Source organism: Chelonoidis abingdonii, chromosome 17 (genome assembly GCF_003597395.2).
Source record: "Chelonoidis abingdonii isolate Lonesome George chromosome 17, CheloAbing_2.0, whole genome shotgun sequence".
NCBI classification, from domain to species: Eukaryota; Metazoa; Chordata; order Testudines; family Testudinidae; genus Chelonoidis; species Chelonoidis abingdonii.
The window spans coordinates 7,567,292-7,591,988 of record NC_133785.1 but is presented as its reverse complement, the minus strand read 5'-3'; the positions used below and the strand labels follow the sequence as shown (position 1 = coordinate 7,591,988).

The window sequence follows — 24,697 nt, the reverse complement described above, 5'->3', positions numbered from 1 at the left end:
CGACCCGTGGTGGAGTGTGATGTGGTCGGGTGGTTCCCCGGCACTCCCCACCCTCAGTACAGGCCTGAGATGGAATGTGATGGGGCAAAGATACCAACTTTCTTCTCCCACATGGGGTAGGAATCCCTTCAACCAACCTCTCCCTGGGGCTGGAATCCCCTCTCACCAACCTCCTTCCCCAGCAGTATGGGCCCATGAGTCATGATTAAGGCTATGATTTAATCATAGGTATTTTTAGTAAAAGTCGCTGACAGAAACAAAAAATCATGGCCCATGGCCTGTTCTGATTTATACCATTAATACCCCCATTCAATCTTAGGTGCGGGGGAAAGCACGTGGCACCAGCTGCAGAGGGGGCACTACTGGGGATAGGGAGCCCTGGGGGCCAGCAGCTGCTCCAGCACCCTGGGACTGATGCTAAGAGCTGCCAATCTGCGGCTGCTCCCGCTGCCCTGGGACCGTCAACGGAGCGGCTGGCTGAGGGGCCGCCCAAGTGGCTGAGTGCTGCAGAAAGTCACGGAATCCATGACTTCCGCCAGACACGGAGCCCTAATCATGATGGAGTGTGTGATGGGATCCTTGGAGTGCAGCCTGGGACTGTGGGACTGCTGTGTCCCCTGAACTCTCCAGCCTGGGCTGTCTCTCACAATACCTTGCTAGTGACCAGCAGTAAACCCCTCCAAGCACTGTTGTTGTTCAGCACAACTGCATGTGGAGCCCCACACCCACTTAGATTGCATGAGTGCTCCCAGAGCCACTCATGAATCACGCAGGGAAAGGCATTAGCCCAATCTTCCCAGCCTTGCATTCCAGGCACTGCTCAAGATGAGCAATGCAGATTTATTAATTGGTTCTCCACTTCATCAATGGAAAGTGGATATACACCAGCCTGTGCAAACCTGAGCAAATTTGCCACACACTTCATACAAACTCACTGCTAAAGAGAAACAGTAAAACAAATTTATTGACAACAAAAGATTTTAAGTGACTGAGTGTTAGGCAAAAAGTCGGAGTTAGTTACCAAAAGTACATAAAATATAAGCACGCAGTCTAAACTCTCAACCCTGTTAGACTGGGCAACATCTAGAGCAGGGGTCTCATACTCAAATGACCACCACGGCCACATGAGGACTAGTACATTGGCCCGAGGGCTGCATTACTGACCCTCACCCCCCTTGCTGCCCTTGGCCCCACCCCCACTCCACCCCTTCCATGAGGCCCTGTTCCTCTTCCCACCCTTTCCCTGCCCCCATTCCAACTCCTTCCCCAAAATCCTCTCCCTGCCCCCAGGGGGTGCAGGAGGGGTGTGGTGGGGGCTCAGGGCAGGGAGTCAGGGTGCAGGAGGGGTGTGGCATGGGGCTCAAGGAAGTGGGTTGGGGTGCGGCAGGGGGTCGAGTGTAGGGTGTGGCAAGGGGCTCAGGGCAGGGGGTTCGACTGCAGGAGGGGCTCAGGGGGCAGGCTCTGACCCGGTGTGAACCGGGGTCAGGGCAGGCTCCCTGCCCTGCCCCTGTGCTGCTCTGGGAAGTGGTTGGAATGTGGGGGAGAAAAAGTGCAGGGGTGTGGTTGTTGCTGTTGCTTCAGGCACCACCCCCAGCATCTCCCACTGAAAAGGAATGGGGAACCGCAGCCAATGGGAGCTGCTGGCTGCCGGGTTGGACCAGCTCTAGGTAAACGCTGCCGGAGGGCGGAGGGGCCACGAGGAGCTCATGGACTGCAGAAAATAACCTGGCGGGCCGCATATTTGAGACCCCAATCTAGAGTTAAGCAGTTTTTTTTCACTGCACTGGATTTGGAGTTCATAGTACACAGATTTCACACTTGAAATCTGGATCAGTCCCCTCAGCTGGAGTCTTCAGAGTGTCCGTGTTGCTTGCAATGTAGGTGGGTGAAGGAGAAAGGCCCAGCATGGGGCCACTGTGTTCTGTTTTATTCCCTTAGTCCCATGTGCTTGTGGATCACAAATCCAGGCATGTCTGGGGGCATTGCTGTCTCCAGCCAGGATTGATTAATTCCCCTGGTATGGCCTCATCCAGGTGAGTCATTGAATTGTAGCTCCTTTGCTGGACAGTGGTTGTTGATGGGACGTTTGGTTACTTGCCTTGCTGTTGCCCCTGGGGAGCTATTATCTGACTGATTCCCCAACTGACAGCATGTTTTAGTGACAACCATACAACACAATTCTCATAACTTCATATACATTAATGATATACATATATGGATAGAGAAATGACTTTCAGCAGATAACCTTTCCCAGATACCTTATAAGGGAAGCTTTATATGTAAGATCACGGCTATATCAAAATGAGGAATATGAGGGTTACAGGACGCTCCACCAAGGTATAGAACGTCAGAGTGTAACAGTTGAAGATATCAATCCTCTCAATGGAGCAGGGCCCACGCCACATGACTAAGTTCAATATCTTCCTTCACCCTAGCAATTTCAGCCTGTGGTGGAGTGCCACGCGGTTAAAGATACTGACCACTTGGTTATGGGCCGACACCTCCTCCCTCCGTCTTTCCTTTTCTTCCCAGCAATATGGGCCTGTAGGGGTGCCAACATCCTCATGAGGTGGAGACCCCCACCAATATCAATCCAGCAGTATGCATCTGTGAAGTGAGATATTACCATAGGTACCAATTCCCCACATTTTTCTTGGGACATATACTACCCCTAACTCCTCCCTGCAGCAGTGGGGGACTGTGTGGCCTCTTTAGCAAAGCATGTAACATCAAAAGTACCAGTCTTCCCATGGAGCAGGTATTGCCCCCAATCTCTCTGTCCTGGAGTAGTGGGGAGCGGCAGAAGCTTTTTCAGCAACCCGGGCCTGAGGTATAGAAATTGCCCCCTATGTGGGGGCTGACACCCCTTCTAATCCTACATGAAGCAAACAGTGCCCCCCAAATTCCCTGTCTTTGCACCAGCAGGGAGTTACTGGAGTTCTTTTGGCAGTATGAGTCCATAATGTGACCTAAAAGGTGCTGACTGCATCAGTCCTCATTCTCCATGGGACAGATACTCCCCGTGCCTCCCATACATACACCAGAGATGAAAGGGTTGTTCCAGGTACTGTGGCAGAGTGCAACATCAACAAAGCTACTGACTGCTCCCAACCCCTGTTTCACGGAGCATTTACTTTCTTCCACCAGCAGGTGGGTAAACATCCACTCTAAACTTCCCGGGGCAGATACTGCCTTAATCCATATTCTTCTGCCACAGCAAGAAGCTGTGTGAGGCCTGTTCCAGGAGTATGGATGCATGGAAGAGTACACTGACAAAGGTATTCACCACCCCTTTAAGGAGCACGTCCCCCTCTCAATTCAACCCCTATACCTGCTGGAGATGAGGTCTCTTCAGTTGGTACAGGCGGGTGATGAAGTGTGACATCAAAGGTGTCAACAGCATCTAACATTCTCCCAGTCCTTCTCTGTGACACTGTGGTCTTTGCGGATGAGTGGAGGTGCTCTTCCAAGGGGAGAAGAATGCAGAAATAGGGCACAAACATTGCAGCAATCAGAAGGTTGAGGGGAAAAGTAAAGGAGCAGAGATCTCTCACAACCTGGTCACTGCCAGGAGAATCAGAGGGCGACATGGATAGAGGAAGGATAGCAACCAGAAGAGGAAATATGGGGTCACATTTTGGATGGTGGAGCCATCAGACAGAGTTCAAGAGACAGTGGAAAGAACCCGAGCAGCTTCCTTTTATATCAGTCTGACCAATATGTTTAATTCTCTGGAGTCTGGTAACATTTTCAAGTGAACATGGGAGTGTATGGGCAGGAGGGATTAATGGGGTAAATTGGACAAGACAAATACAGTCAGGATTTAAGTTGCAGGACAAGAGAGAAGATCTAATAAAGCAGGAGAGATGAGTGAATAGGATTCACAATTATTGTTCCAGCTTCACTGGAATTTGGCAGACTTTATAATCATTATAGTCAACTGTTTGACTACTATCTGATCAATGCTGCTGAAGTTCATTGAACAATATATCTTAAATTATCGGCTACTCCATCAGCTCCAGTAACACAATTATTACATAAAATGATGATTTAAGTTCTGGAGCTAAACATAACACAAACAATTACCGTTGCTTTATATTGAAATATTATGGTAGCACAGGCATTTATCTCTAGCTATTAGACTCTAGATGTAGGGTTAGTACCTGTCAGGTACATTTCTCTAAGCCTTAGATAATGTCCTCAAAGGTGGATAAATTCTCATATGTGCACCCTGAACCATCAGGCAGTTCATGAGCCTATTATCAAATACATCATTTCAAAGTTGCCAACACTTCTCTTATTTGTCCTGGAATACCAGTGATATGGGCCAGTGACTGAGTGAGGTACTGTTGAAGCCAAGCACCCTACTTCTCCTGCATAAAAATTCCCTTTTATATACTGCGCCATTTTCTAATGTCCCGGAGCCGCCGTCATGTGTGATGCTTATAGGGGAACATTTAATGGACATATCGCCACCACCCCTTTCCCTTATGTAGGAGCTGTACATTGAGTGAGATACATTAGCTATGGTATCTCAGGGCCAGTAACCAATTTGGCACTCTTTTCAGCTTCATGCCACCTTTGAATGCCTCATTCCTCTAATTACTTGTATAATCAAAGGTAATTACTCTGCTCTCTAGGACACACAGTCATGGAGCAAGGGTTGGTATTCCTTTCTGTTGCATCTGCAGAGCTGTTTCTAGTGATATGAACCTGCCACCAAATGCAACATGTGTAACCATTTCTCCTTTACCAGTGTAAATACCCCTTCCAGGCCAAGCCTCTGTGCCCATGCAGCTGTTGTTAAAAACAATACCATAACAACAATCAGCTACAGTTGTTTTGAGGCCCATATAAACCTGTATCATCCCAGAACTTCTAGGGGACCGCACAACTTCGAAGGGCTGGCCAAAGCCCATAATCCAGGGTAATGAAAGGTAACAGGCTTCCTTGCCTCAAGGGCTTGGGAGCAGCTCCATCCCCAAAGCCTAGCAGGGGGAATAGCAGTAGCTTTCTGTGTTAGTGCTGTCTCCTCCCCCTTTCCTCTTATTTCCTTTTAGCTATCTTTCTCTTTTGGTGCTATATTATTTTCCTTTATCACTTCTTTACTGCTTTTTTGTTTGTCTCTTTGCAAAGAGCTCCATGCAGCCTCCTTTTCCTCTAAAGGTACATTTCATGGCACAGGAAATATCCCTTAATCTCGATCAACCCCTTGCCCTTTCTCACAGGGGTTTAACTTCCTCTCACTTCCAGCATGGTGTCTTGGGAGAAAATAATTTTCCTAATCCAAATATTATGGCTAAAAAGGGCCCTCTCTCCCACAGCAAATACCCCTAGCTTTTCATCCACTATATTCAAATATTGTGTGGCAGACTTCCCAGCTTCCTGACTCAACCAAATGAGCCCAATGTACTCAGAGTCCTGTCTGCACATGAGCTGTGTTTTTTTTCTGAATGTTTATGAAGTTCTTCATCCAGGGCAAGGAATGAAAGGCGGCATTTCCTGGACCTAATATTAAATACAACATCCTGTCCCCATACTGTGTGCTGCCTGTTGCTGCAGTTGGGCTACCCTTCTCTCCCCGGGGCCTAGCTCAGCTTTGCAGTGCCTGAGTGTGCCATGGACTCATTTCAGTATGTGGTGGTGTGGAACAATAGCATCTCTAATTGCATAGTTATTTCCCCTTCCTGTTCAGGTAAATAAGGCCTCTTACACATGGGTCCCAAGAAAAAACTGCCAAGTGTCACCTGTTGTATGGGCTAGATTTGAGTGACCTAGACTCGCCGTTGATTGTGACCTGATTAACTGTAACCAACGAACCTGTGTGTACTAGTGCCACTGGAGGCATGGCCTATTAACTTTTTCTTCACCGTAAATAACAGTCCCTTCCCTGTGCCATGCCTTGCACAGCCTGATTTGAGGATGGAGAAGGATCTCAATTTTGGTGTCGCCAGCTGTGGTTTTTCCCTTCAAAGGATCTTGCCAGCCCTTCTGCCCAAAGCTTTGGCCTAGGGCTTGATGCTTTGGGCTCAGGCCTGAGCCCAAGTCCCCCATTTAGCATGAGAACTCTTTGCTATGGCCCTCTGCATTTTCGTACTGATTTGCTAATACTGTTGCTGAGTGTCTTATCCTCAAAGGTTGTATAGCAATGTTGCTGCTTTTTCCTTTACCAATCACCACTTGACCTGACCAATTCAAGAGTATTCAGCCTGCCTTCTGTCATGCAATTTATATAATTTATGCCACATGCCAAATGGTCACCATATAGGAACTGACCAGCACAGATGCTTCCATATGCTTTGTTCATTGGGCAATAGGGAGCCCTTTCTCCAGGTTCTAGTGTGCTCAGAAAGTACTGAGCTTTGGGGTCTGTTTTAATTCAGGAAGAGAATGAAAGAACCAAACCATAAATAGTGGTGATGGTTCTTCTGTAACTACTGGAGAAAGTGAATTCTGAGTGATTCACCTGAATTGCTTTAATGCCTTATTTTCACTTGCAGGTGGTTGATAAAAGTCCAGTATGGTGTAATCTGCACAGCCAACTCAAGTGTGTTGAGATGTTTGCTGACTTCTCAAGAGACTTTGAGAGATTTATTTTTAGCTGCCTAGGTCTGAGCAAGTCGTGATTCCTATAGCACTACTCTATTTGGACTAGATTACCAAAGGATGTGGGAAATTCTTCATCAGTTGGAGTCTCTCTGTTGAAATTGTAAAAAGAACAGGAGTACTTGTGGCACCTTGGAGACTAACAAATTTATTTCAGCATGAGCTTTCGTGAGCTACAGCTCACTTCTTCGGATTCATAGAATGGAACACACAGACAGGAGACATTTACACATACAGAGAACATGAAAAGGTTGAAGTATGCATTCCAACAGGAACAGTCTAATCAATTGAGATGAGCTGTCATCAGCAGGAGAAGAAAAACTTTTGAAGTGATAATTAATAATGCATACTTCCACCTTTTCATGTTCTCTGTATGTATAAATATCTCCTGTCTGCGTGTTCCATTCTGTGCATCCGAAGAAGTGAGCTGTAGCTCACAAAAGCTCATGCTATAATAAATTTGTTAGTCTCTAAGGTGCCACAAGTACTGCTGTTCTTTTTGCGGATACAGACTAACACGGCTGCTACTCTGAAACCTGTTGAAATTGTGTATGCCTCTTTTTCAGATACATTCTATTTCTGCCCAAAACAGGCTGGATTCAGCAGTCACTAAGCGGGATTATCTTGCCCATGTTGTGCAGGAAGTCAGAGTACATGATTATAATGGTCCCTTCTGGCCTTAAAATCTACAAATTTAATCTGTGAATCTGTTTTCATAGACCTGACCATCACACATGAACAACAGATTGTTATGCCCGCTTATTGAAAGATTGCACCATAACAGTATTGCTGAAACTACTTCTCTAGTGTAGAGTCCTTGGGGACCACCTACTTCTATAGGCAGAAAAAAGCTACAGCATTACTGATGTCCAAAAAACACCAGCTTCTCACCATTCACCCAACATGAAGGGCAATAACAAGGGCAGGCAAGATCTCCACAACTCCTTGAAGTATATAAGGCCTTGCTGAACTCAGGGGAAATCCCAAGGTTTCATTTGGCCCTGCTGGTAATAGCAGAAGGATGGTTGTGGGTACTTTTAAGAGAGCCTGTGTGGTATTGGTGCAGCTGATGTGTTTGGACACTGCAGTTCTTGCTTGTCTATACAATCGGATGTTTTTCTAGCACAACAGTTTGGATCACTGGAAGCCAGCCTTGCTGGTAGGGACCTATTGGGCCAAGTGAGCCTTTGCGAAGGAGGAATGGGGTGGGGGTACAGCATGGCTCCAACTCCTTCATTTCCAGATTAAATTTGGCATTTCCATTCTGTTTTGTTGGTTGAGAAAGACAGCCTATTTGTAAAGTAGCACAGCAGAAGCCATGTTTGAACACTAAGAATCCTTACCATGGCACTTCTGAGTTCCTAAGCCTACAGAACCCCTGGAGAGGGTGCTCACCAGGGACAGTGCAGCTTCCCATGTTGCTGGTCCCAAGTCAGCCCTTGCATACTGGGATTCAGTACACTGGAAAAGGCTCCAAAAAAATGATCCTGTGAGCTGTTCTCAGCCTGCTGAGAATGTCTAGTTCATGAGTAGCCAGTTACTTTCTCCTCCTTGTTCATTATAAAAGGCTGGAGACTCGCCAGAGGCAAATATATTGAGAGCCATGCCAAGTCATTTCAATTTAGGAGTGGAGGAATAGCATGGTCTGGATTCTGGATTGTAGCAGGGAAGTTGAGCAATGGGGCTTGCGTGGGCTGATTTTCATCCTGTGAGCCGTTAATTTGCATGGTGTCCTCTGTGTGTAGGGGTTGGCTCTATGTCCTCTAGAGTACAGGGATCTAAATTATGAAATATTGGATTAGGGATTTGCTTTGTGTTCAGTAAAATTCTAGTTTCTTGTAAGTGTATTTTTTCTAAACTGTTTTAGAATTACTGCTGTTGGAACATTCCCTAGCTCCTGAGGTGTCATAAATGTCACTTAGAGTGTTTTGCTGGTATAGATTGGAATTATGCTTATAAGAAGATATCGTTCTAGATTTCGGTGTGTAAGATTGAATTTGCTATACAGACACCCCCCCCGACTTACGCAATCGTTCTGTTCCGGAAAGCCTTAAACAAAATTTGAGTTACACAAGTCGGAAATGTATACCTGTACGTTACACAAAAAATTCCACTACTCAAAAATCCTATTTCTGTTTTACGGAACTTTTTCCATAAGTGCGAATTTGTGTAAGTTGGGTCTTGCATAACCCTGAGAGAGTCTGCAGCTATGATGTTCAACCTGAGGTCCTGCCACAGACAGTTTTTTCTAAAATAATAATAAATAAAATAAAGGGTAACCATACTGTTTCTGTAAGTGAGAGGTGGTGATACCAAATTATTAATGAATGTAGACTTTAAAATAACTCCTCCCTGTACTGCAAATGAAAATGTCAGTGGATTTGGTTGTCTAGTATGATGTAGCGCAGAAAATGTGCCTTTTTTTTTTTAATAAAAAATAAGTTGAGAAACTAGAGGTAAATCCTTCTGAAATACAGAATTTTTCAATGTAATTGTAAAGTTTACCCCATACTAAGTTTCAAGATTATTGAAGTTAGAATAGTCAAGGGGCTGCTACTTTTTTTTGCTTTTTAAAATATAAAAGGCACCCAGTCTTGGTTCCAGATGTTCAGATATACTTGATTTTCACATATATTTAAACTGATTGCTCACTCCACTGACTAAATATATTTTATTAAAGATCCTTTCATAGATATTAAATACAGTCCTCTTAACCCTGTTTAAGTTTGTATTCTACAGTGTAATACCTTTTGACAAACTAGCAGGTTCCAAAGTAGAGTAATTTGGATGTTTTTGCAAGATTAGCATGAGCTGCTGGAAGAATCTCTAGTTTGGCTAGTGATAGTTTCCTTCCTGAAATTTCAAGAAAACTGTATTGGTTACATGTTCTTTAATGGTACAGAATGAACCAAATTCAACTCTGGAATGATTCCATAAACTTCAGTTTGGCTGTGTGTGTTCAGGACTGAATGAGACAATATTGCAGAACTTAAGATTTTGGGAACTATTTGAAGGTATTTGTAAACAAACCTACTGAGCACATGGATTTCTTTCTGTGCTGTGGTTAGATACTGGTGGGTTTTTTTCTACATTTTTTTAGAATAGACTGCAGTTTTCATAATGTAGCAGCTATGGTAAATTGGGGTAATTTAGTTGCTAGCCCGCAGTTTATTGGGAAGGCTACAATACAGACTCTGTTTATACTCAAACTGCATTTAAGTAATAGCAGAGAGATGCGTGCATCTGTTAAGTGTTCGATCCTGTAATAAAATGTATTGTCTTCTTCACTGATAACCCTCTGTCTACTTTATCAGACTATGCATTTGTTCACATGGAGAAAGAAGCAGATGCAAAAGTTGCCATTGAAAATCTTAACGGAAAGGAAGTGAAAGGAAGAAGAGTTAATGTGGAACTCTCTACTAATGTTCAGAAAAAGGGGGCAGGACAAAATGTCCAGGCAGGCACCAATACTGACAAGAGCAAGAGAGCAAGTGTGGACTTTAGAGAGAAATATCAACCCAAGATCGATGGTTACGAGCACCTTAGGCCTACAGACTCTATGTATCCATCAGTCTCTGCAGGATACGCTGCATCCTCGCTCTACGATTATCAGCAGCGCTTCGGTGGCACCAACACTTCAAGCAAATACAACTCCTTTGACACTCAGACAAGACAAGCATCTCCCTCATATTTTGGAAGGGACAGAAGCCCAATTCGACGATCACCAACAAGAATCGGTTTTGCCACTGTGTCGCTACCCATGACAGCACAACCAGCATCCTACAGAGCTCAGCCATCAACCTCACTGGGTGCAACCTACAGAGCCCAGCCCTCTGCATCTCTCGGAATGTCTTACAGACCCCAGCCAACAACGGGACAAGCAGCATCTTACAGGGCCCAGCCCTCGACCTCACTTGGAAATACTTACAGAACCCAGTCCTCTGTTTCACTAGGAGCTTCTAATACCCAGCCTGCAGCCTCATCACTGAATTCCTACAGCGCCCAAGCTGCTGCTTACAACACCCAGGCTGCAGCTTCCCAGTTAGCCTCTTATGGGGTCCAGTCCACAGCAACACTAGCATCATCCTATGGAGCTCAGCCTTCAGCCTCGCATGCAGCCTCTTATGGTACTCAGCCTGTCGCTGGTTACTCAGCCTCCTATGGAGCTCAGCCAGCAGCCACACATGCAGCCGCTGCCTATGCAGCTCAGCCTGTGACTGGTCACACAGCCACTTATGGAGCACAGCCTGTGGCCACACACGCAGCCGCCTATGGAGCCCAACCTGCAGCCAGCCACTTGGCTTCTTATGGAGCCCAGCCTGTGGACAGCCACTCAACTTCTTATGGAGCCCAGCCTGCAGCTACTCTCTCAGCCTCATATGGTGCTCAGCCTGTGGCTGGCCATTCAGCCTCGTATGGTGCCCAGCCTGCAACTGCTCTTGCAGCCTCGTATGGCGCCCAGCCTGTGGCCGGCCATTCAGCCTCGTATGGCGCCCAGCCTACAGCTGTGCTCTCAGCAACCTATGGCGCCCAGCCTGCATCCACTCTGGCTGCATCTTATAGCAATCAGTCTGCAGCAGCTTCCTACAAATCACAGGTCTCTGCTCCACTGACCACACCCTATAGAACACAGTCTTCAAACTCAATGTCAGCTTCATATACAGCACAGCAGCCCTCCTCTGTTCCCTTGGCAGTCACTTTCAGAGCTCAGCCTGTGACTGCATATGATGGGCCAACCCAGCTTGGACAACAAGCAACCCCGTATTTGGGACTGTCTCAGTCTTCTGCTGCTGCTGCTGCCATCGCACCACCATATGAACGCACCCGTCTCTCTCCTCCACGGAGTGCTGGCTATGACGATCCTTTCAAAAAATCATCTGCTTTGGCTAAAAGGTATGCTGCTAAGCCAGTGATAATACTTTGCACATAAATAGAGCCTCTCATCCAAGGATCTCGATGTGCTGTCCAAGGGACTAGAGGCAGTCAGACTCAATACAAGTCTATTGGTCTTCGCCTTTATAAACTTGGTTCTGCTTCACCAAAAGGTGGAAATTCCCCTGCTAATACATTACACTAACTTACTGTTCTGGAAGCATTGACAGGGTGGGAGGTGAAACTCGATGCATTATTAAAATGACACAATGGCTTCCCATTCTGGCAGTAATACAGTTCCTTACATAGTCCACCCCCTTACAATTTCTTTGCTTCTGGTGCGTCTGGCTAGGGTGAAGGGTGGGATAATATGCTGGTGCACCCCTCTTACTGGTCTGCAGATTCTACTGGATATTTATTTAGTGTTTTCTTACAGTTTTGTATAAAAGTTGCAAGACTGGCAGTCCTGGGACCTGGAAATTTCTTCTACCTAGGGCATGTATACCCCAGACAATGGTACTGCAGATTTCTTGCACTCTATCACAGACAGTGTGCCTTATCCCTCACTTGGAACTACAACTCTTAGGGCTAAGATGGGGAGTTCAGTTTCTCTCACAGGTTGGCATCTCTGCTTAGACTGCGAATGAAAGACTCAAACTACTGTCAGTTGTGGTGGTGCCGTGTTGTAGGTGCCTGCTCTCTAGGAACTGGACTGAGACCACCGTTACTGACCTGGATTGGATTTTAACCAGTGCCCTCAACCCCATAAGTCATCAGACCAGTCCTCCCTATTTTCAGTGCTTAATAAGTAAATGGGCTGCATTTGTTAAGAGAAATGGCAGGCATATCCAGCTCTTGCTTTCCCATGTGCTATTTACTTGCCTAAGAGTTGGGGGAAATTTAACATGTATATTTGAGGTATCCACTAAAGGAGATAAAAGATAGCTAAGGAACTGTTCTGAAAAGAACTAATTAGTTCACAAGTTCCTCTGGTTTGCCTTAGTGAGACGTGTACTAATAGTGTTGCTCTGCGGGTACTGTCTTCACTGGAGAGATTCTGATCTCTCATGAGGGTCTCCCCAATATATATTGCTTAACCAGGGCGCTGTTAGGCCATTATCACAGACCCTTTTGTTTTATTCATTAAATGTCTCTTTTCTTGACCAGGTACAGTTCTGACCGCCGTTTATCTGACCTCTCAGATTACCGTCGTTTAGCAGACTCGCCACTTGTGTACCGTCATTCGCCGACAAAGTCCCCGCTGGATTATCGCCGTCTTCCAGAAGCGCATTCCGACTATGCCCGTTATTCGGGTGTCTATGGCGATTATATGCATACTGCTCGGCTACATTCTAATTACCAGCGCCGCCTGTAGTGGGGTTGGGGTTCCTGTTCCAGATAGGGGCAGTATCATTGATTACATGTTCCCGACACGCTTTCTTAGCATAAAGCCAATCTGCGTCTTTACTAGGCTGGCTTCCTCATTCAGTTCTCTGCAGATTCTGAGTTACTAAATTTCCTTCCCTCCCATGCTATCTCAGGTGTCATTACAGCCTGTCGTTTTGGCTCTGTTCCTTCATGTCACTTGATTAAAGAATAATTTGAGGCGATAGTATGAGGCGTCTCTGAGACATGCTACTACATCCAACACAAATAGCATTCTCCTGGTCCTTACTTTGGGGGATTTTATTTTCAGCTGCCTTTTTTGTTGCGTTTTTAGAATGATCTGAATTTATTATCTCAAGAAGAACCTGTGCTGCAACCCCAGGAATGATGTAGACGACTGCTGCACATTGTGTCTTTGAAAGTCGAAGACTCGAGTTCCTTCGTGCTCCAGTAGGGCTAAGAATGCCATAGCATATCTGGAATCGGTTTTTGTTTGCGACTCCTGATGCTAATGTCTCCATTAATAAGACATAAGCTGCTCATGCAGGATTCCTAATAAATGCAATTCACAATGACTGTTGCTCAGTATTGTTTTTATAACCCGAGCAATTGCTTTCTCTGAATAGAAGAGCAAATGCTCTTTTATGTAACATGAAAATCCTTTTTCTTTTTACACCGGTGTTAAGTTTGCAGTAGATGTGATGTTCGAATCTATACATCTGAAATGAGTTAGTTTTTGTATTGACTGTAAATAAAATGTGGGCTATTTACAGTTTAGAAAGTTGTCTGGTGTATTTTTTCTTCCAGTTTAATTGGTTTCAGGGGTAATGTCCCATGTTCTTTAACTTTCTTCCTTTTGTCCTAAAGGTAAATCAAAGGACTTTAATGAGTGCATACATACAGCACCACTGCAAGGCAGCCAGATCTAGGGAAGAAATGTGATAGCCAACTGGTGCACAACAGTAAAGAGAACTGAAGTATTGTCCAAGAGCAGGCCAGGTCTGTTCTTAAAATGTGCTGTAAGATTTGTTGTTGGATCATAGGTGTACCTCTTAACAGACATGTCGGAGGTCCCTGGGAGCTTATAGTTTAAACAGAAAATGTGCTTGGGAGAAGAGCAGTGGGTGACTTCATTTCCTAAAGTGGGTCAACTATCTCATCTTAATTCCCATTCCAAAGTACCTCTCCCCAGGAGACTGCTTGGTACCAGATTCATCTACCTCTGCAGTGTGGAGCTCTCCATCAGCTCTTCTGGGCATTTAAGCCTGCAATTTGAAGGTATTAGGTGTTTTGCCATCTACATGATGCCAGAATTGAACTTCCAGTCCCCACCCTGAATTTTTTACAGCATAAATTAGATCAACATGGAGCCTGAAACTGATAAAGGACAGGCATAGAGAAGGGCAGGACAAGGGCTAAGGAAATGTCTTGCCTTGAGAGAATGTTCTGAAACTTCTAAGTAAGGCAGAGTAGCTAGGAAGAAGCAAGTGGCCTACATGTTTAAGGGCAGACTAAAGGAATGATTTCTGAAGGACTGAAAATGGGGAACAGGAAAAGGATGTCTCTCTGCATGAAGACTAGCGTGGAATCAGAGGTGAGGTTAGCAAGAGAGGGGAGAAGAGGTGAACTGTGAGGGCAAGGATCAAGGAGGAGACCCACTTTCAAGTGGATTGGGGTGGGAGTGGATTTGAATGTTAGAAAAGATCAGACAAGAATGGTTGTGGCATGCTGGACTTTAGGGGCATGTTACATCTGCAAGGATTAAGGATATTCAAAATCCCAACTTGCTTCCTAGACTCTTCCTGATGTTCCATCTGGCTGCACCTGCCCCATAACAACATTTTCATCTACTGGGGTTAGAACCTGCTTGCTCCCTCCCGATGGCGACACCAGTGGGTTTTTTTATTAGTAGCAATAATGTTGCTGCTCTTTCTAGGAGCTCTTTGAAGTGGAGTGATTTTGATGGACATCTTCGTCATAGGCCAGCCAAAGTGATGACTCATTAATTTCCTTCTTTAGGATGCAAGGCATTTTAATTCTTACTGTAGATTGTGTTCTCAATTGGTGAGGGCTTTTTTCCCGCTATAGGTGTCTCCTGCGTGGTAATCAGGGCCAGCTCCAGGTTTTCTGCCGCCCTAAGTGGGGGGAGGGGGAGCCACGGCAGTGCAATCGCGCTGCTGCCGAAGACCCGAATGTGTCGCCCCAATAGTGACCAGTGTGCCACCTCTTGGTATTGGCCACCCCAAGCACCTGCTTCTTTAGCTGGTTCCTGGAGCCAGCCCTGGTGGTAGTGAATAGTTTACCTTTGTATTTACTCAGTCTCGTCCTAAACCAAGAGGACTGATAATGTGACTTCTCATCAAGCTTCCTTTGTGTAGTCCATGAGGTGTAGCCATCTCACCAGATTGAGATTCTCTCTCCAAATTGACAAATGCAGGAGCTACCTCAACTTTTTTCTAGAAGATACATATTTTTGTACCTTTCAGTCATTTATATCTGATTTTGAAATTGATGTGGTACGCAGTTGTCTTGCCTATTGGGTGGTTGTTTAGATTTTGCTTCACTTACTATATCCACAAATATTTAGCCTTCTAATATGTTGAGTGAACCTGTTTAACTTCTTAAAATGCACTTAAAAATAAATGCAGACAGGTAAATGATTAAACTTGAGTAGGAAAACAGTTTCAGTTGGAAACTTAGATTATGGTTCAATGATTTTGTACCCAGAAAATTTTGAAATTCTGTAGTTATTGGAATTGAAAAGATAGCTGTGGGTGTGAACTTTTTGCAATTTTTTTAGTTTTTAGGTAACATTCTCTGCTCCATCTCAAATATCCAGTCCCTAATACACTTGCTGTTCTGTAGCTGTTGAACGTCTGGGTTGGACATGGAAATTTTAAGTTGAACATGTTCTAGATTAGAAGAATTTTTTAACTTTAGGTAATTCAGCTTTGTCACTCATGCATGTAGAAAATGGTGGCTGTCCTTTGGGCAGAATTTACAGTTAGGTTATGTACATACCTCTGTTCCGAATCTCGCTCAACTTGCGTTTAAATGCTTTTTTATCAAGCCAAAAATCTTTCTCAACAGTTTTATAATCACTTACTATATGAGTAAGTAGCTTTGTACTGATTGTAACTGATTTGTGTGTTTTTATGTAACTAGTAACACATGGTTGACTTTTGATCTCATATGCCAAAGTTTGAGGGTTTTTTCATTGCTGATGTGTTTATTAAAATGTCTAGAATGTTCTTTTTGTATTCTTCTGTTTGCTTTTGAATTGTGAAATTCAGTAGAAGCTTGTTAGTTTTTTTAAAAAAAAAAATCTTGTGTTCTAATCCTAGTTTTTTGGGGGATGGGGTGGGGGGTTAAATTTTAATTCTATTAAATGATTTGGGGTGGGGGGGGATTGGCAAGAGGCTGGATGTGAAAATAAGGTGACAAATTCAAACTGGAGAGTGTGGAAAAAATACTATCTTTTACCAATTAGTCTGTGGAACTCAGACTGTCTACACTTAAAATGCTACAATGGCACAGCTGTGCCACTGTACCTCTTGTTGATTTAGTGAGTGTCTACACTGAGGCGCTAATCTGGTGCTGTAGTTAATCCACTGCCCTGAAAGGTGGTAGCAAGATCAACAGAAGAATTCATCCTTTGACCTAGAGCTGTCTGCACTGGGTGTTAGGTTGGCATAGCTACATCTCTAAGGGACAGTGGATTTTTTTCACATCCCTGAGAGATGTAGCTATGCCAGTGTTAAGTTTTCAGCATAAACCAATACTAATTGTCCCAAGGCAGCATTAAGAGCAAGAGCTCGAGGCTTTAAAAAGGGATTTGACACTTATGGCAATAATAGCCATTTAAAAAATGAAATTAAAAAAAACATTTGAGGGATATCAGCAAACCTGCTTCAATTGGGACATAAACAAATCTTTAATATTAGGACTCAGGAGGAAACTCCTCCAGGGGAAGCTTCCTCTTATCTCCAAGGGCTTGCTTGTCTACACTTAAAATGCTGCAGCTGCACTGCTGTAGCAAAGATGCTATCTATGCCAATGGGAGAGCTTCTCCCATCACTGTAGCTGTATCAACAGAAGCCCTCCTATTGACATAGCACTATTTACACTGGGAGTTAGGTCTGTGTGGATTTTCCATGCCCCTGAGCAACATAATTATTCCAGCATAAATTGCTTGTGCAGACACAGACTGAGGGCTGGACTACAGGTAGAAACAAGGCAGTTTATGTTGACCTAACTATGGAAGTGTTTACACTTAAATTTTGCACCAGCTGACAACTGCTAGGCAGTGCCAACTCCATAAGCAGCATAGAGTCAAGGTCAACGCAGTTAGGTCAACACAGTATCAGTGTAGATACTGCGTTGCTTATGTCAACTGTTAATAGCTTTCAGGAGCTGTCCCACAATGCCCCACACTGACAAGTACAATCGATACAAATGCTTCTGGTGAGGATGCATACCACCGACACAACAAGCAAAGTGTAGACATGCACAGGTGATATAATTACTGTGGCTGCTGTATGCTGATGTAAGTTAGGTTGACTTAATTATGTAGCATGGTCATGGCCCAAGTCTGCTTTGGTTTGCAGAGAGCAGCTAGCGCTATCCAAAGAACTTGTAAGAGCGCAAGCTTCACAGCAGAAGGTTAGGGAAGCAAAATAAACACATGAAATTGAAACTGATGTAGTGTTGCCAGTTATTTACACACTCAATGTTGGTTGTATTGAAAATGATACACCTTAAAGATAGACTTTTTTCACAAAGTGGTGAGTTCTAGATTTATATCTCACAGCTTAAAGGAATCTCAAGTATCCTTGATAAATATCTTTGCCTTTGTCACTGGTTCAGGGTAATTGTCCTTTTACCCTTAACTTCCAAGAAGATGGGACCCAGACCTTTCTCTCTCTGGATCTGCTTGCTATTGTCTGAAATAACTCCCTCTCCTTGAGAGCTAAGCTCATCATAACTGGCATAGACAAAACACATTGCTCACCTAGTACCATGAACTCTGCCTGACATGGCTCTGTGAAGACCCGAGCTGAGCTGAGAAGTGTATTCAGGTTTCAGAAAGCCTTATGCTTTTGCACATTTTGCAGTAAGAGACCAAAGATTTTTCCATTAAATGAAGGTAAGAGTATTTAGTACACATTATCAAGTACATGCAAAAGTAACTTCTTAGCAACTAGCTTTGGCAATACAAAGGTTTGTTACTGTCTGTGCTGGCCTTGAGACTAAACCAACAGTAGCCTGCTACTGCATTTTCATAGTTCCTCCCAGCCCGTGGACCAACAGAAACTACCTTATAAACATGCTATTGTCATTGCACCTTATGTATGAATTTTAATTCCATCAGCATCCTTTTAAATAGTCTCCAAAGGGGAAGAATGTACTTCTGTTCAGAAGTCTTACTGGTGAAATTATTTACAAACTGTCTAGGAAATTAAAAGTACTAGGGTCTTGATTACTCATTGGAATGTGGCCCTTTTGTGCAGAAGTGTCACTTGTACTTATGTACACTTTATCCTGTTTGAAATATAGAATGCATTTTCTGTAAAAGGTTAAACTCTTCCTTTAAATCTTCTCCAGTGAGATTTGTGGAGATGAATATGTAACAAATCTGAAGGTTTTATCAATACTTAATTCAGCATTTAAAAAAGCTAATACACCTGATAACCAAATCTATATGTGCTTCTAGGTGCCAGTAGTTGTCTATTTATAGTAGATGTATTAATGACACACTACACCAAGTGCTATAACTGAAAGAAGTAAAGCTGCAATGTAATTCTAAACCACTACCCTGCTGGCACTTTTTCATATTCTGCAATGTCATAAAGGTAGTTCCTTACATTCAAGGAGAGGAAAGAAGAAAAACAGGTTGTCAGTTTTTCAACTAGAGAAGGAAAGTTCCATGGTGCTGTACGCCATGGAATACTGCCATGCAGGATCAAAGGCAACCACTCTCTGCCAAAAATCACCACTGTCCCTCCACCTGAGCTGAAGGCTATCTCTTAAGTGACTGAATTAAAATATTTTTAAAAAATTAACTATTTTCCCACTATAATTATACTGCCTGCAGACAGTATACGGAGTAGAATTCAGTTCAATTTCATGGAAATCCAGCTAGAAGAAAGTTAAGGAAAATAGTTTTAAGAACATCCATGCACTAAGTACACCTAAGAATAGCCATACTGGGTCAAACCATAGGTCTGTCTAGCTTAGTATCCTGTTTTCCAACAGTGATTGCCAATGCAGGTACTTCAGAAGGAATGAACAGAACAGGTAATCATCAAGTGATAATTAGGTTGACTTAATTATGTAGCATAGTCATGGCCCAAGTCTGCTTTGGTTTGCAGAGAGCAGCTAGCGCTATCCAAAGAACTTGTAAGAGCGCAAGCTTCACAGCAGAAGGTTAGAGAAGCAAAATAAACACATGAAATTGAAACTGATTGAGTGTGTACCCATTCCCAGCTTTTGGCAAACTGAGGCTAGGGACACCATCCCCGCCCATCCTGATTAATAGCCATTGATGGACCCCCTCCATGAACTTAGCTACCATATATACTTGTTCATAAGCCGAATATTTTTGGTAAAGTGACGCATCAAAGAGCAGGAGTCGGCTTAAAAACGGGTCTACACCAAAAATTTGATGATTTTAAACTCTATGGAATCATTGAACTGAGTATCTAATACATTGTCATTTTGCTTACCTGTAGCGTCCACAGGCATGGAGCCCTTCAGCTCCCTGTGGCCGCGGTTCACCCTTCCCAGCCAATGGGAGCTATGGGAAGTGGCGTGTCCCGCCGCTCCCATTGGCTGGCAACAGCGAACTGCAGCCAAAGGGAGCTGAGGGGCTCATGCCTGCATACGCTCCAAATAAACAAAATGGCCCAACCTGCCTGCGGCTTACCCTGACGCAGGGTACCAAAGTTTGACAATCTCTGAAATATAGGGTTGTCTTGTGAAAGGGTCATACAGTTTTTGCTATTTTTACCTAACCATCTTGGGGGGTCGGCTTTTATAAACGAACAGGCTAATGAATGAGTATATACGGTAATTCTTTTTTGAATCCTGTTATAGTGTTGGCCTTCACAACATCCTCTGGCAAAGAAGGATGGTTCACCTGTGTGTTGTGTGAAGAAATACTTCCTTTTGTTTGTTTTAAACTTGTTGCCTATTAATTTCATTTGGTGACCCCTAGTTCTTGTGTTATAAGGAGTAAATAACTCTTTCTTTCTTTCTCCACACTAGTCATGATTTTATAGACCTCTATGATATTCCCCCTTTAGTCGTCAAGCTCGAATCATACAGAAGCTGTTCCATACCCCTAATCATTTTTGTTGCCCTTTTCTGTATTTTTTCCAATGCCAATATATCTTTTTCTGAGATGGGGTGACCAGGTCTGCATGCAGTATTCAAGATGTGGGCATACTATGGATTAATATAATGGTAATATATTTTCTATTTTCTTATATATCCATTTCCTAATGATTCCCAACATTCTTGTTAGTTTTTTTTTGACTGACACTGCACATCAAGTGGATGTTTTCAGAGAACTATCCACAGTGACTCCATGATCTCTTTCTTGAGTGGCAACTGCTAATTTAGACCGCAACATTTTATACACCAAGTAGTAGTACAGGTACCTAGCACTCCTTCCTCTCTAAGCACAAACCAAAACTTGGCTTACTGGCAGTTGAACTGTCATAGATATGCCACAAACTATAAACAAATTGAACTACATGTGGAACTCCAGATTTTACCCTATTTAGCATTGAGCCAAGTAGCATTAAATAGCTTGCTACTAGTTGATACCTTTATGCTAGTATTGTGCTAGTTAAGCAGGAGTCACTTCCACTCACTACCGTTTGGCTAAATCTATTCCAATAAAGCTCATAAGTACACAAGAAAAATCAGAAAGTAACAAGTGATCAGTCAGGCTACCCAGCTTGAGTCCAGCTAAGGGAGCAAAAAGGCTACTCTTCAGGAAACAGGAAGGCAATAGAACATAAATCGTGGTAGGCAATGTGCAAGAATGAAATTAGGACTATGAATCTGAACAAATAACTAAAGAGTGTTTTTGTTGTTTAAGACAATGACAGCTGAAGCTGGAAACCCATGGGGATTTAGGCATGAAGTGGCCGAGCTGCTAGGAAAAATGTATAATGCAGGGACGGCCAAACTTACTGACCCTTCAAGGCACATAACGACAATCTTCAGAAGTTCAAGAGCCAGGGCGGGAGGCGCTTGCTGGGCAGGGCTTCAGCTCCACTCCTGCTGACGCCCCAAGACCCCCCGTCCCTGCTGGGCAGAAGTCCCTACCCTACCACCCTGCTGCAAGGCAGAGGTCCTGAGCTCCTCTCCCCTCCCCCCAAACTCTGGTAGGTGGAGAATGGGGGCGGGGGGTATGTGTGTCTCTATGAGCTTCACTTTGACTGTAAAGAGCTGTATTCGGCTCACAAGCCAGTTTGGCCACCCCTGGTATAATGCTTTATTAAAATCATTTTTTTTGGACTGGAGAATATTAAATAGTGTACCTGTGTTTGGAAAAAAAAGGCTCTAGGGAGTTACTAATCAATCAGTCTCATTTCTATCTGGTAAATTAGTTGAAAGGATAACTTACTAAAATACCTAAATCATATTAAGATAGACTCCAACTAACAAAGCTTCTCTAAAGAAAAATTGTCTCATTCAGCTAGAAAAATTATTTGAATTTCAGTAAGACAGTACTTGAAAGAGAAATGGGTGCTATACTTTGTTTTCAAAAGGCTGTTGACAAATGCCCTTCCTGGAGGCTAATAAAGAAACTAGTGCTAATGTGAGATGTGAAGTACCATCCTGAATCAAAAACTGGCTTAGAGTAGATATAAATGGTAGTCTGGCCAGAGGTTGACAGTGCTGTGATCTGAGGTTCTGTATTAAGATGGGTGGTGGTAATATATTTATAAATGATTGGGACCAGGAAGTGAGCAGCCACATGGCAAAATTTACATATGCCACAATGTTTTTAGGTCAGAAAAGACTCTGAGGAACTGCAGAGGGCCCTAACCATGCTAAGGGAGAGGGCAACCTGATGCAAAGTAATGCATGTTAGGAGGGGATTCTTTAAACTATTTATATACCTTACTGGATTGTAAATTAACTGTATCCACTCTAGGGAAAGCCCAGGGCATCTGAAACTGTGGACACTGAAGACCACTGGTGAATGAACAGCAGCAGTCAAATAAGTAAACAAAATGTAGGATGCATAAGGAATGTGACCGAACATTTATGAATGGGTCATCCTCATCTAGACTAGAGGGGTGGTATTGGTTCTCATCTCATCTGCAGAGAGAGAGCAGAATTAGACAAGATTCAGAGACAGGGAAGGAGACTGATTAAGACACTGGGAAAAATACATATGAAGAGAGACTAAAAAGATTGTGACTGTTTAGTGAGACATGATAAAATTATATAAATAAATGACTGGCACAAAAAAGATCAGAAATTTCTATATTAATAACATCAGGACAAGAGGAAAATCAAAATTGAAAGGTGGCAAATTCAAAGTTGATCAAAGGAAATACTTTTTCATACACACACTGCATCCCTTAGGCAGTGGAACTTGTTGCTGAGAGCGGAGCAGTGTTCAGTACGAGACTCAATGTTTATGTGGGCTGATGTTCTCATCCTTTCAGCTATGGAGATCTGTCTTATCAGGAACGTGTCAGCATATCCTTCCTAGCTGGAAAGCATGCCCAAGTCAGTCAGCAGATGGAGCACAACCTGCAGGACCCAGGTTGAGTGGGTAGATGGACAGATGTGTTGGGTGCATCCTAAACCCTCAGGGTGTGTGACGTGACTTGTCCCCAAACACTGGCTCCTGTCTGGTGGGTGAGGAGTGGGACAGAAGCAAAAAACCCTATCCCTGAGAGGTGTGAAGAGTATAGTAGGTGGATGTGGCAATGAAAGTGCTTACGGCAAAGATAACTGTCCAGACTCTCAACGTGACTGAGGTGCAGGGGGAGACTGAGATATTAGGACAGCATATACAGACTCTTCACATCCTCCCCCCTGGCTGGGGCTTGGTGGCACAGAACAACTCCAAGAGACAGACCCAGGCTGAGAAAGCAAATCTTAGTGTATGCGCAACATGCCTCAGGTGGCAGGTGACCAGGATTCATCACCAAATTTGGTCTGCTGGCTGGATCATTAACTGGCCTGGGCTGGGTACTGATGGGAAGTGCAATGTGAATGTTACTCCATGCCCCTTGGAAAGCACTGATGTAACTGCCCACCTGAATATTTTTGTTGGCCTTGCAGTTTGGCTTCACCAGGGTCCAATACTCCAGCCTTCCTGCACACTTTCAGATGGCAGAGGGAGCTTAGCGTACATGGGTGTAGTCTGTGCCACAGCTCCAAACCTGGGACACAGCTGCCTTTCCCCATTCAGCAGAAATCCCCCCTGCACCATTAGCTTCTAGTCCTCTTTCAACAGAGGGATTCCCCCCTCCTCCATGCACCTGTATGGTCCATTTAGCACAGAGAACTGTCCATAACTTCCCAGTGTACTTTAATTTCCCATGCCAATAACAAGAGCATTAGGGTTATAATCCCATTTCCAAAGCAGGCCTTGGATTGAAAACCAGAGTGCTTCTGAAAAGGAAGGGGGGTGGAGGGGAATGGTGGGTTCCTGACAGAACTTTTCACCCTGCAACCCCCTAGTGGGAAGATGAGGTATCAACAGTCCTGCTATCACTGGTCTCCTGGCCCTTGGAGGGGATGAATACCTAGCTTAACCTTAATACTCCTCAGGATTGAGTTTCCCTCCATCACACTGTAAACCTCCCACCACTGTGGTTCAACCCAAGGGGAAGTTAATTACAAGACCCTCCAACTGCACAGGAAGCAATGAGGCCTGTAAGGGCCATGCTATGATTGGCTGCCTATAATGGAGCAATTATGTTAAAGCCTGATCCTTTGGGGGAAAGGAGAGCACGTAGATGTGGGACCCTGCACTTCAGTCATTTACACCAGTGCAAAGTCCTAGCACATCACACCACCACCATTCTGCACCCTGCTGATACTGGTGTCAGAGACCACACAGCCCCCCCTTTCTCCAAAGAGTGGATGGTAGGAATCCAGCTGCCTCCATATTACATTCAGTTGAGAAAGGGGGATTTTCACACCAAGGCTGGCTGCTTATTTTTTGTGTCTAAATGAGAGCTGCATGCTTTAGGAAAAAACCCTGCCTGCCAGTCACTATCAAACACCTGAAAATCTGCCTCCCAGTATTTAAATGCATTAACAAAAGGAGATACAAGCAAGGTGAAAGAAGCGCATCTTTTGCGAGACAGCTGCCTGGTGGGCGTGAAGGCATATTTAGGCCTGAGAGAAGCCTGCTGTGGATTTTAAATGTCTGGTCTGGTAACATTTAACAGCAGAAGTAGAACTGTGTATGTGTAAGAAATTGTAAAATAGTAATGTTTGGAAGAAGAAAAGATAAATAACTAAAAAGCTAGAAAAGGTTAGTTTGAACTAACACTAAACTTATACTGCCAGGGGAAGGGAGTTAGGCTCTCATTTCCATGTTAACACAGATGTATAAGAAAAAATAAAAACTTATTTGTTTGTGTAATAGAGGGAAGTTGAAACTGTACTGTCCACTGCTGAAGGCAACTATGATGAAATCAACCTGATGATCTTCCCACTTGTAACTGATCACTACCTGCCGAGTGTTTTGCCTTAATAAAGATTTTAGCTCCATCTGCTGAGTAAGTGAATCTTAATCCACCACCACCCAGCCTAGCAATTATGAGGACATTAATACTTGAGCTAA

At 43.9% G+C, this 24,697-nt stretch overlaps 2 protein-coding genes across 15 annotated transcripts in view; one reads left to right on the top strand and one right to left on the bottom strand.

Moving 5' to 3' along the window:
* RBM14 (RNA binding motif protein 14) overlaps nt 1-24,624 on the top strand; it is a 26,450-nt gene extending 1,826 nt beyond the window's left edge. The window contains exons 1-3 of one of the 5 annotated variants that reach the window (XM_032798503.2): nt 1,225-3,278; nt 9,921-11,499; nt 12,646-16,119. In XM_032798503.2, coding sequence (XP_032654394.1) covers nt 3,257-3,278; nt 9,921-11,499; nt 12,646-12,853 — 1,809 coding nt within the window. In that variant the 5' untranslated portion in view covers nt 1,225-3,256 and the 3' untranslated portion in view covers nt 12,854-16,119. Of the gene's footprint in view, nt 1-1,224; nt 3,279-6,500; nt 7,326-9,920; nt 11,500-12,645 lie in introns of those variants that run through there. The other 4 variants (XM_032798494.2, XM_032798536.2, XM_032798519.2 and 1 more) reach the window with 4 other exon arrangements.
* Nucleotides 1-24,697, bottom strand: part of LOC116835598 (RNA-binding protein 4B-like) — a 93,355-nt gene that overhangs the window by 48,956 nt on the left and 19,702 nt on the right. The gene's annotated exons all lie outside the window — the stretch shown is intronic.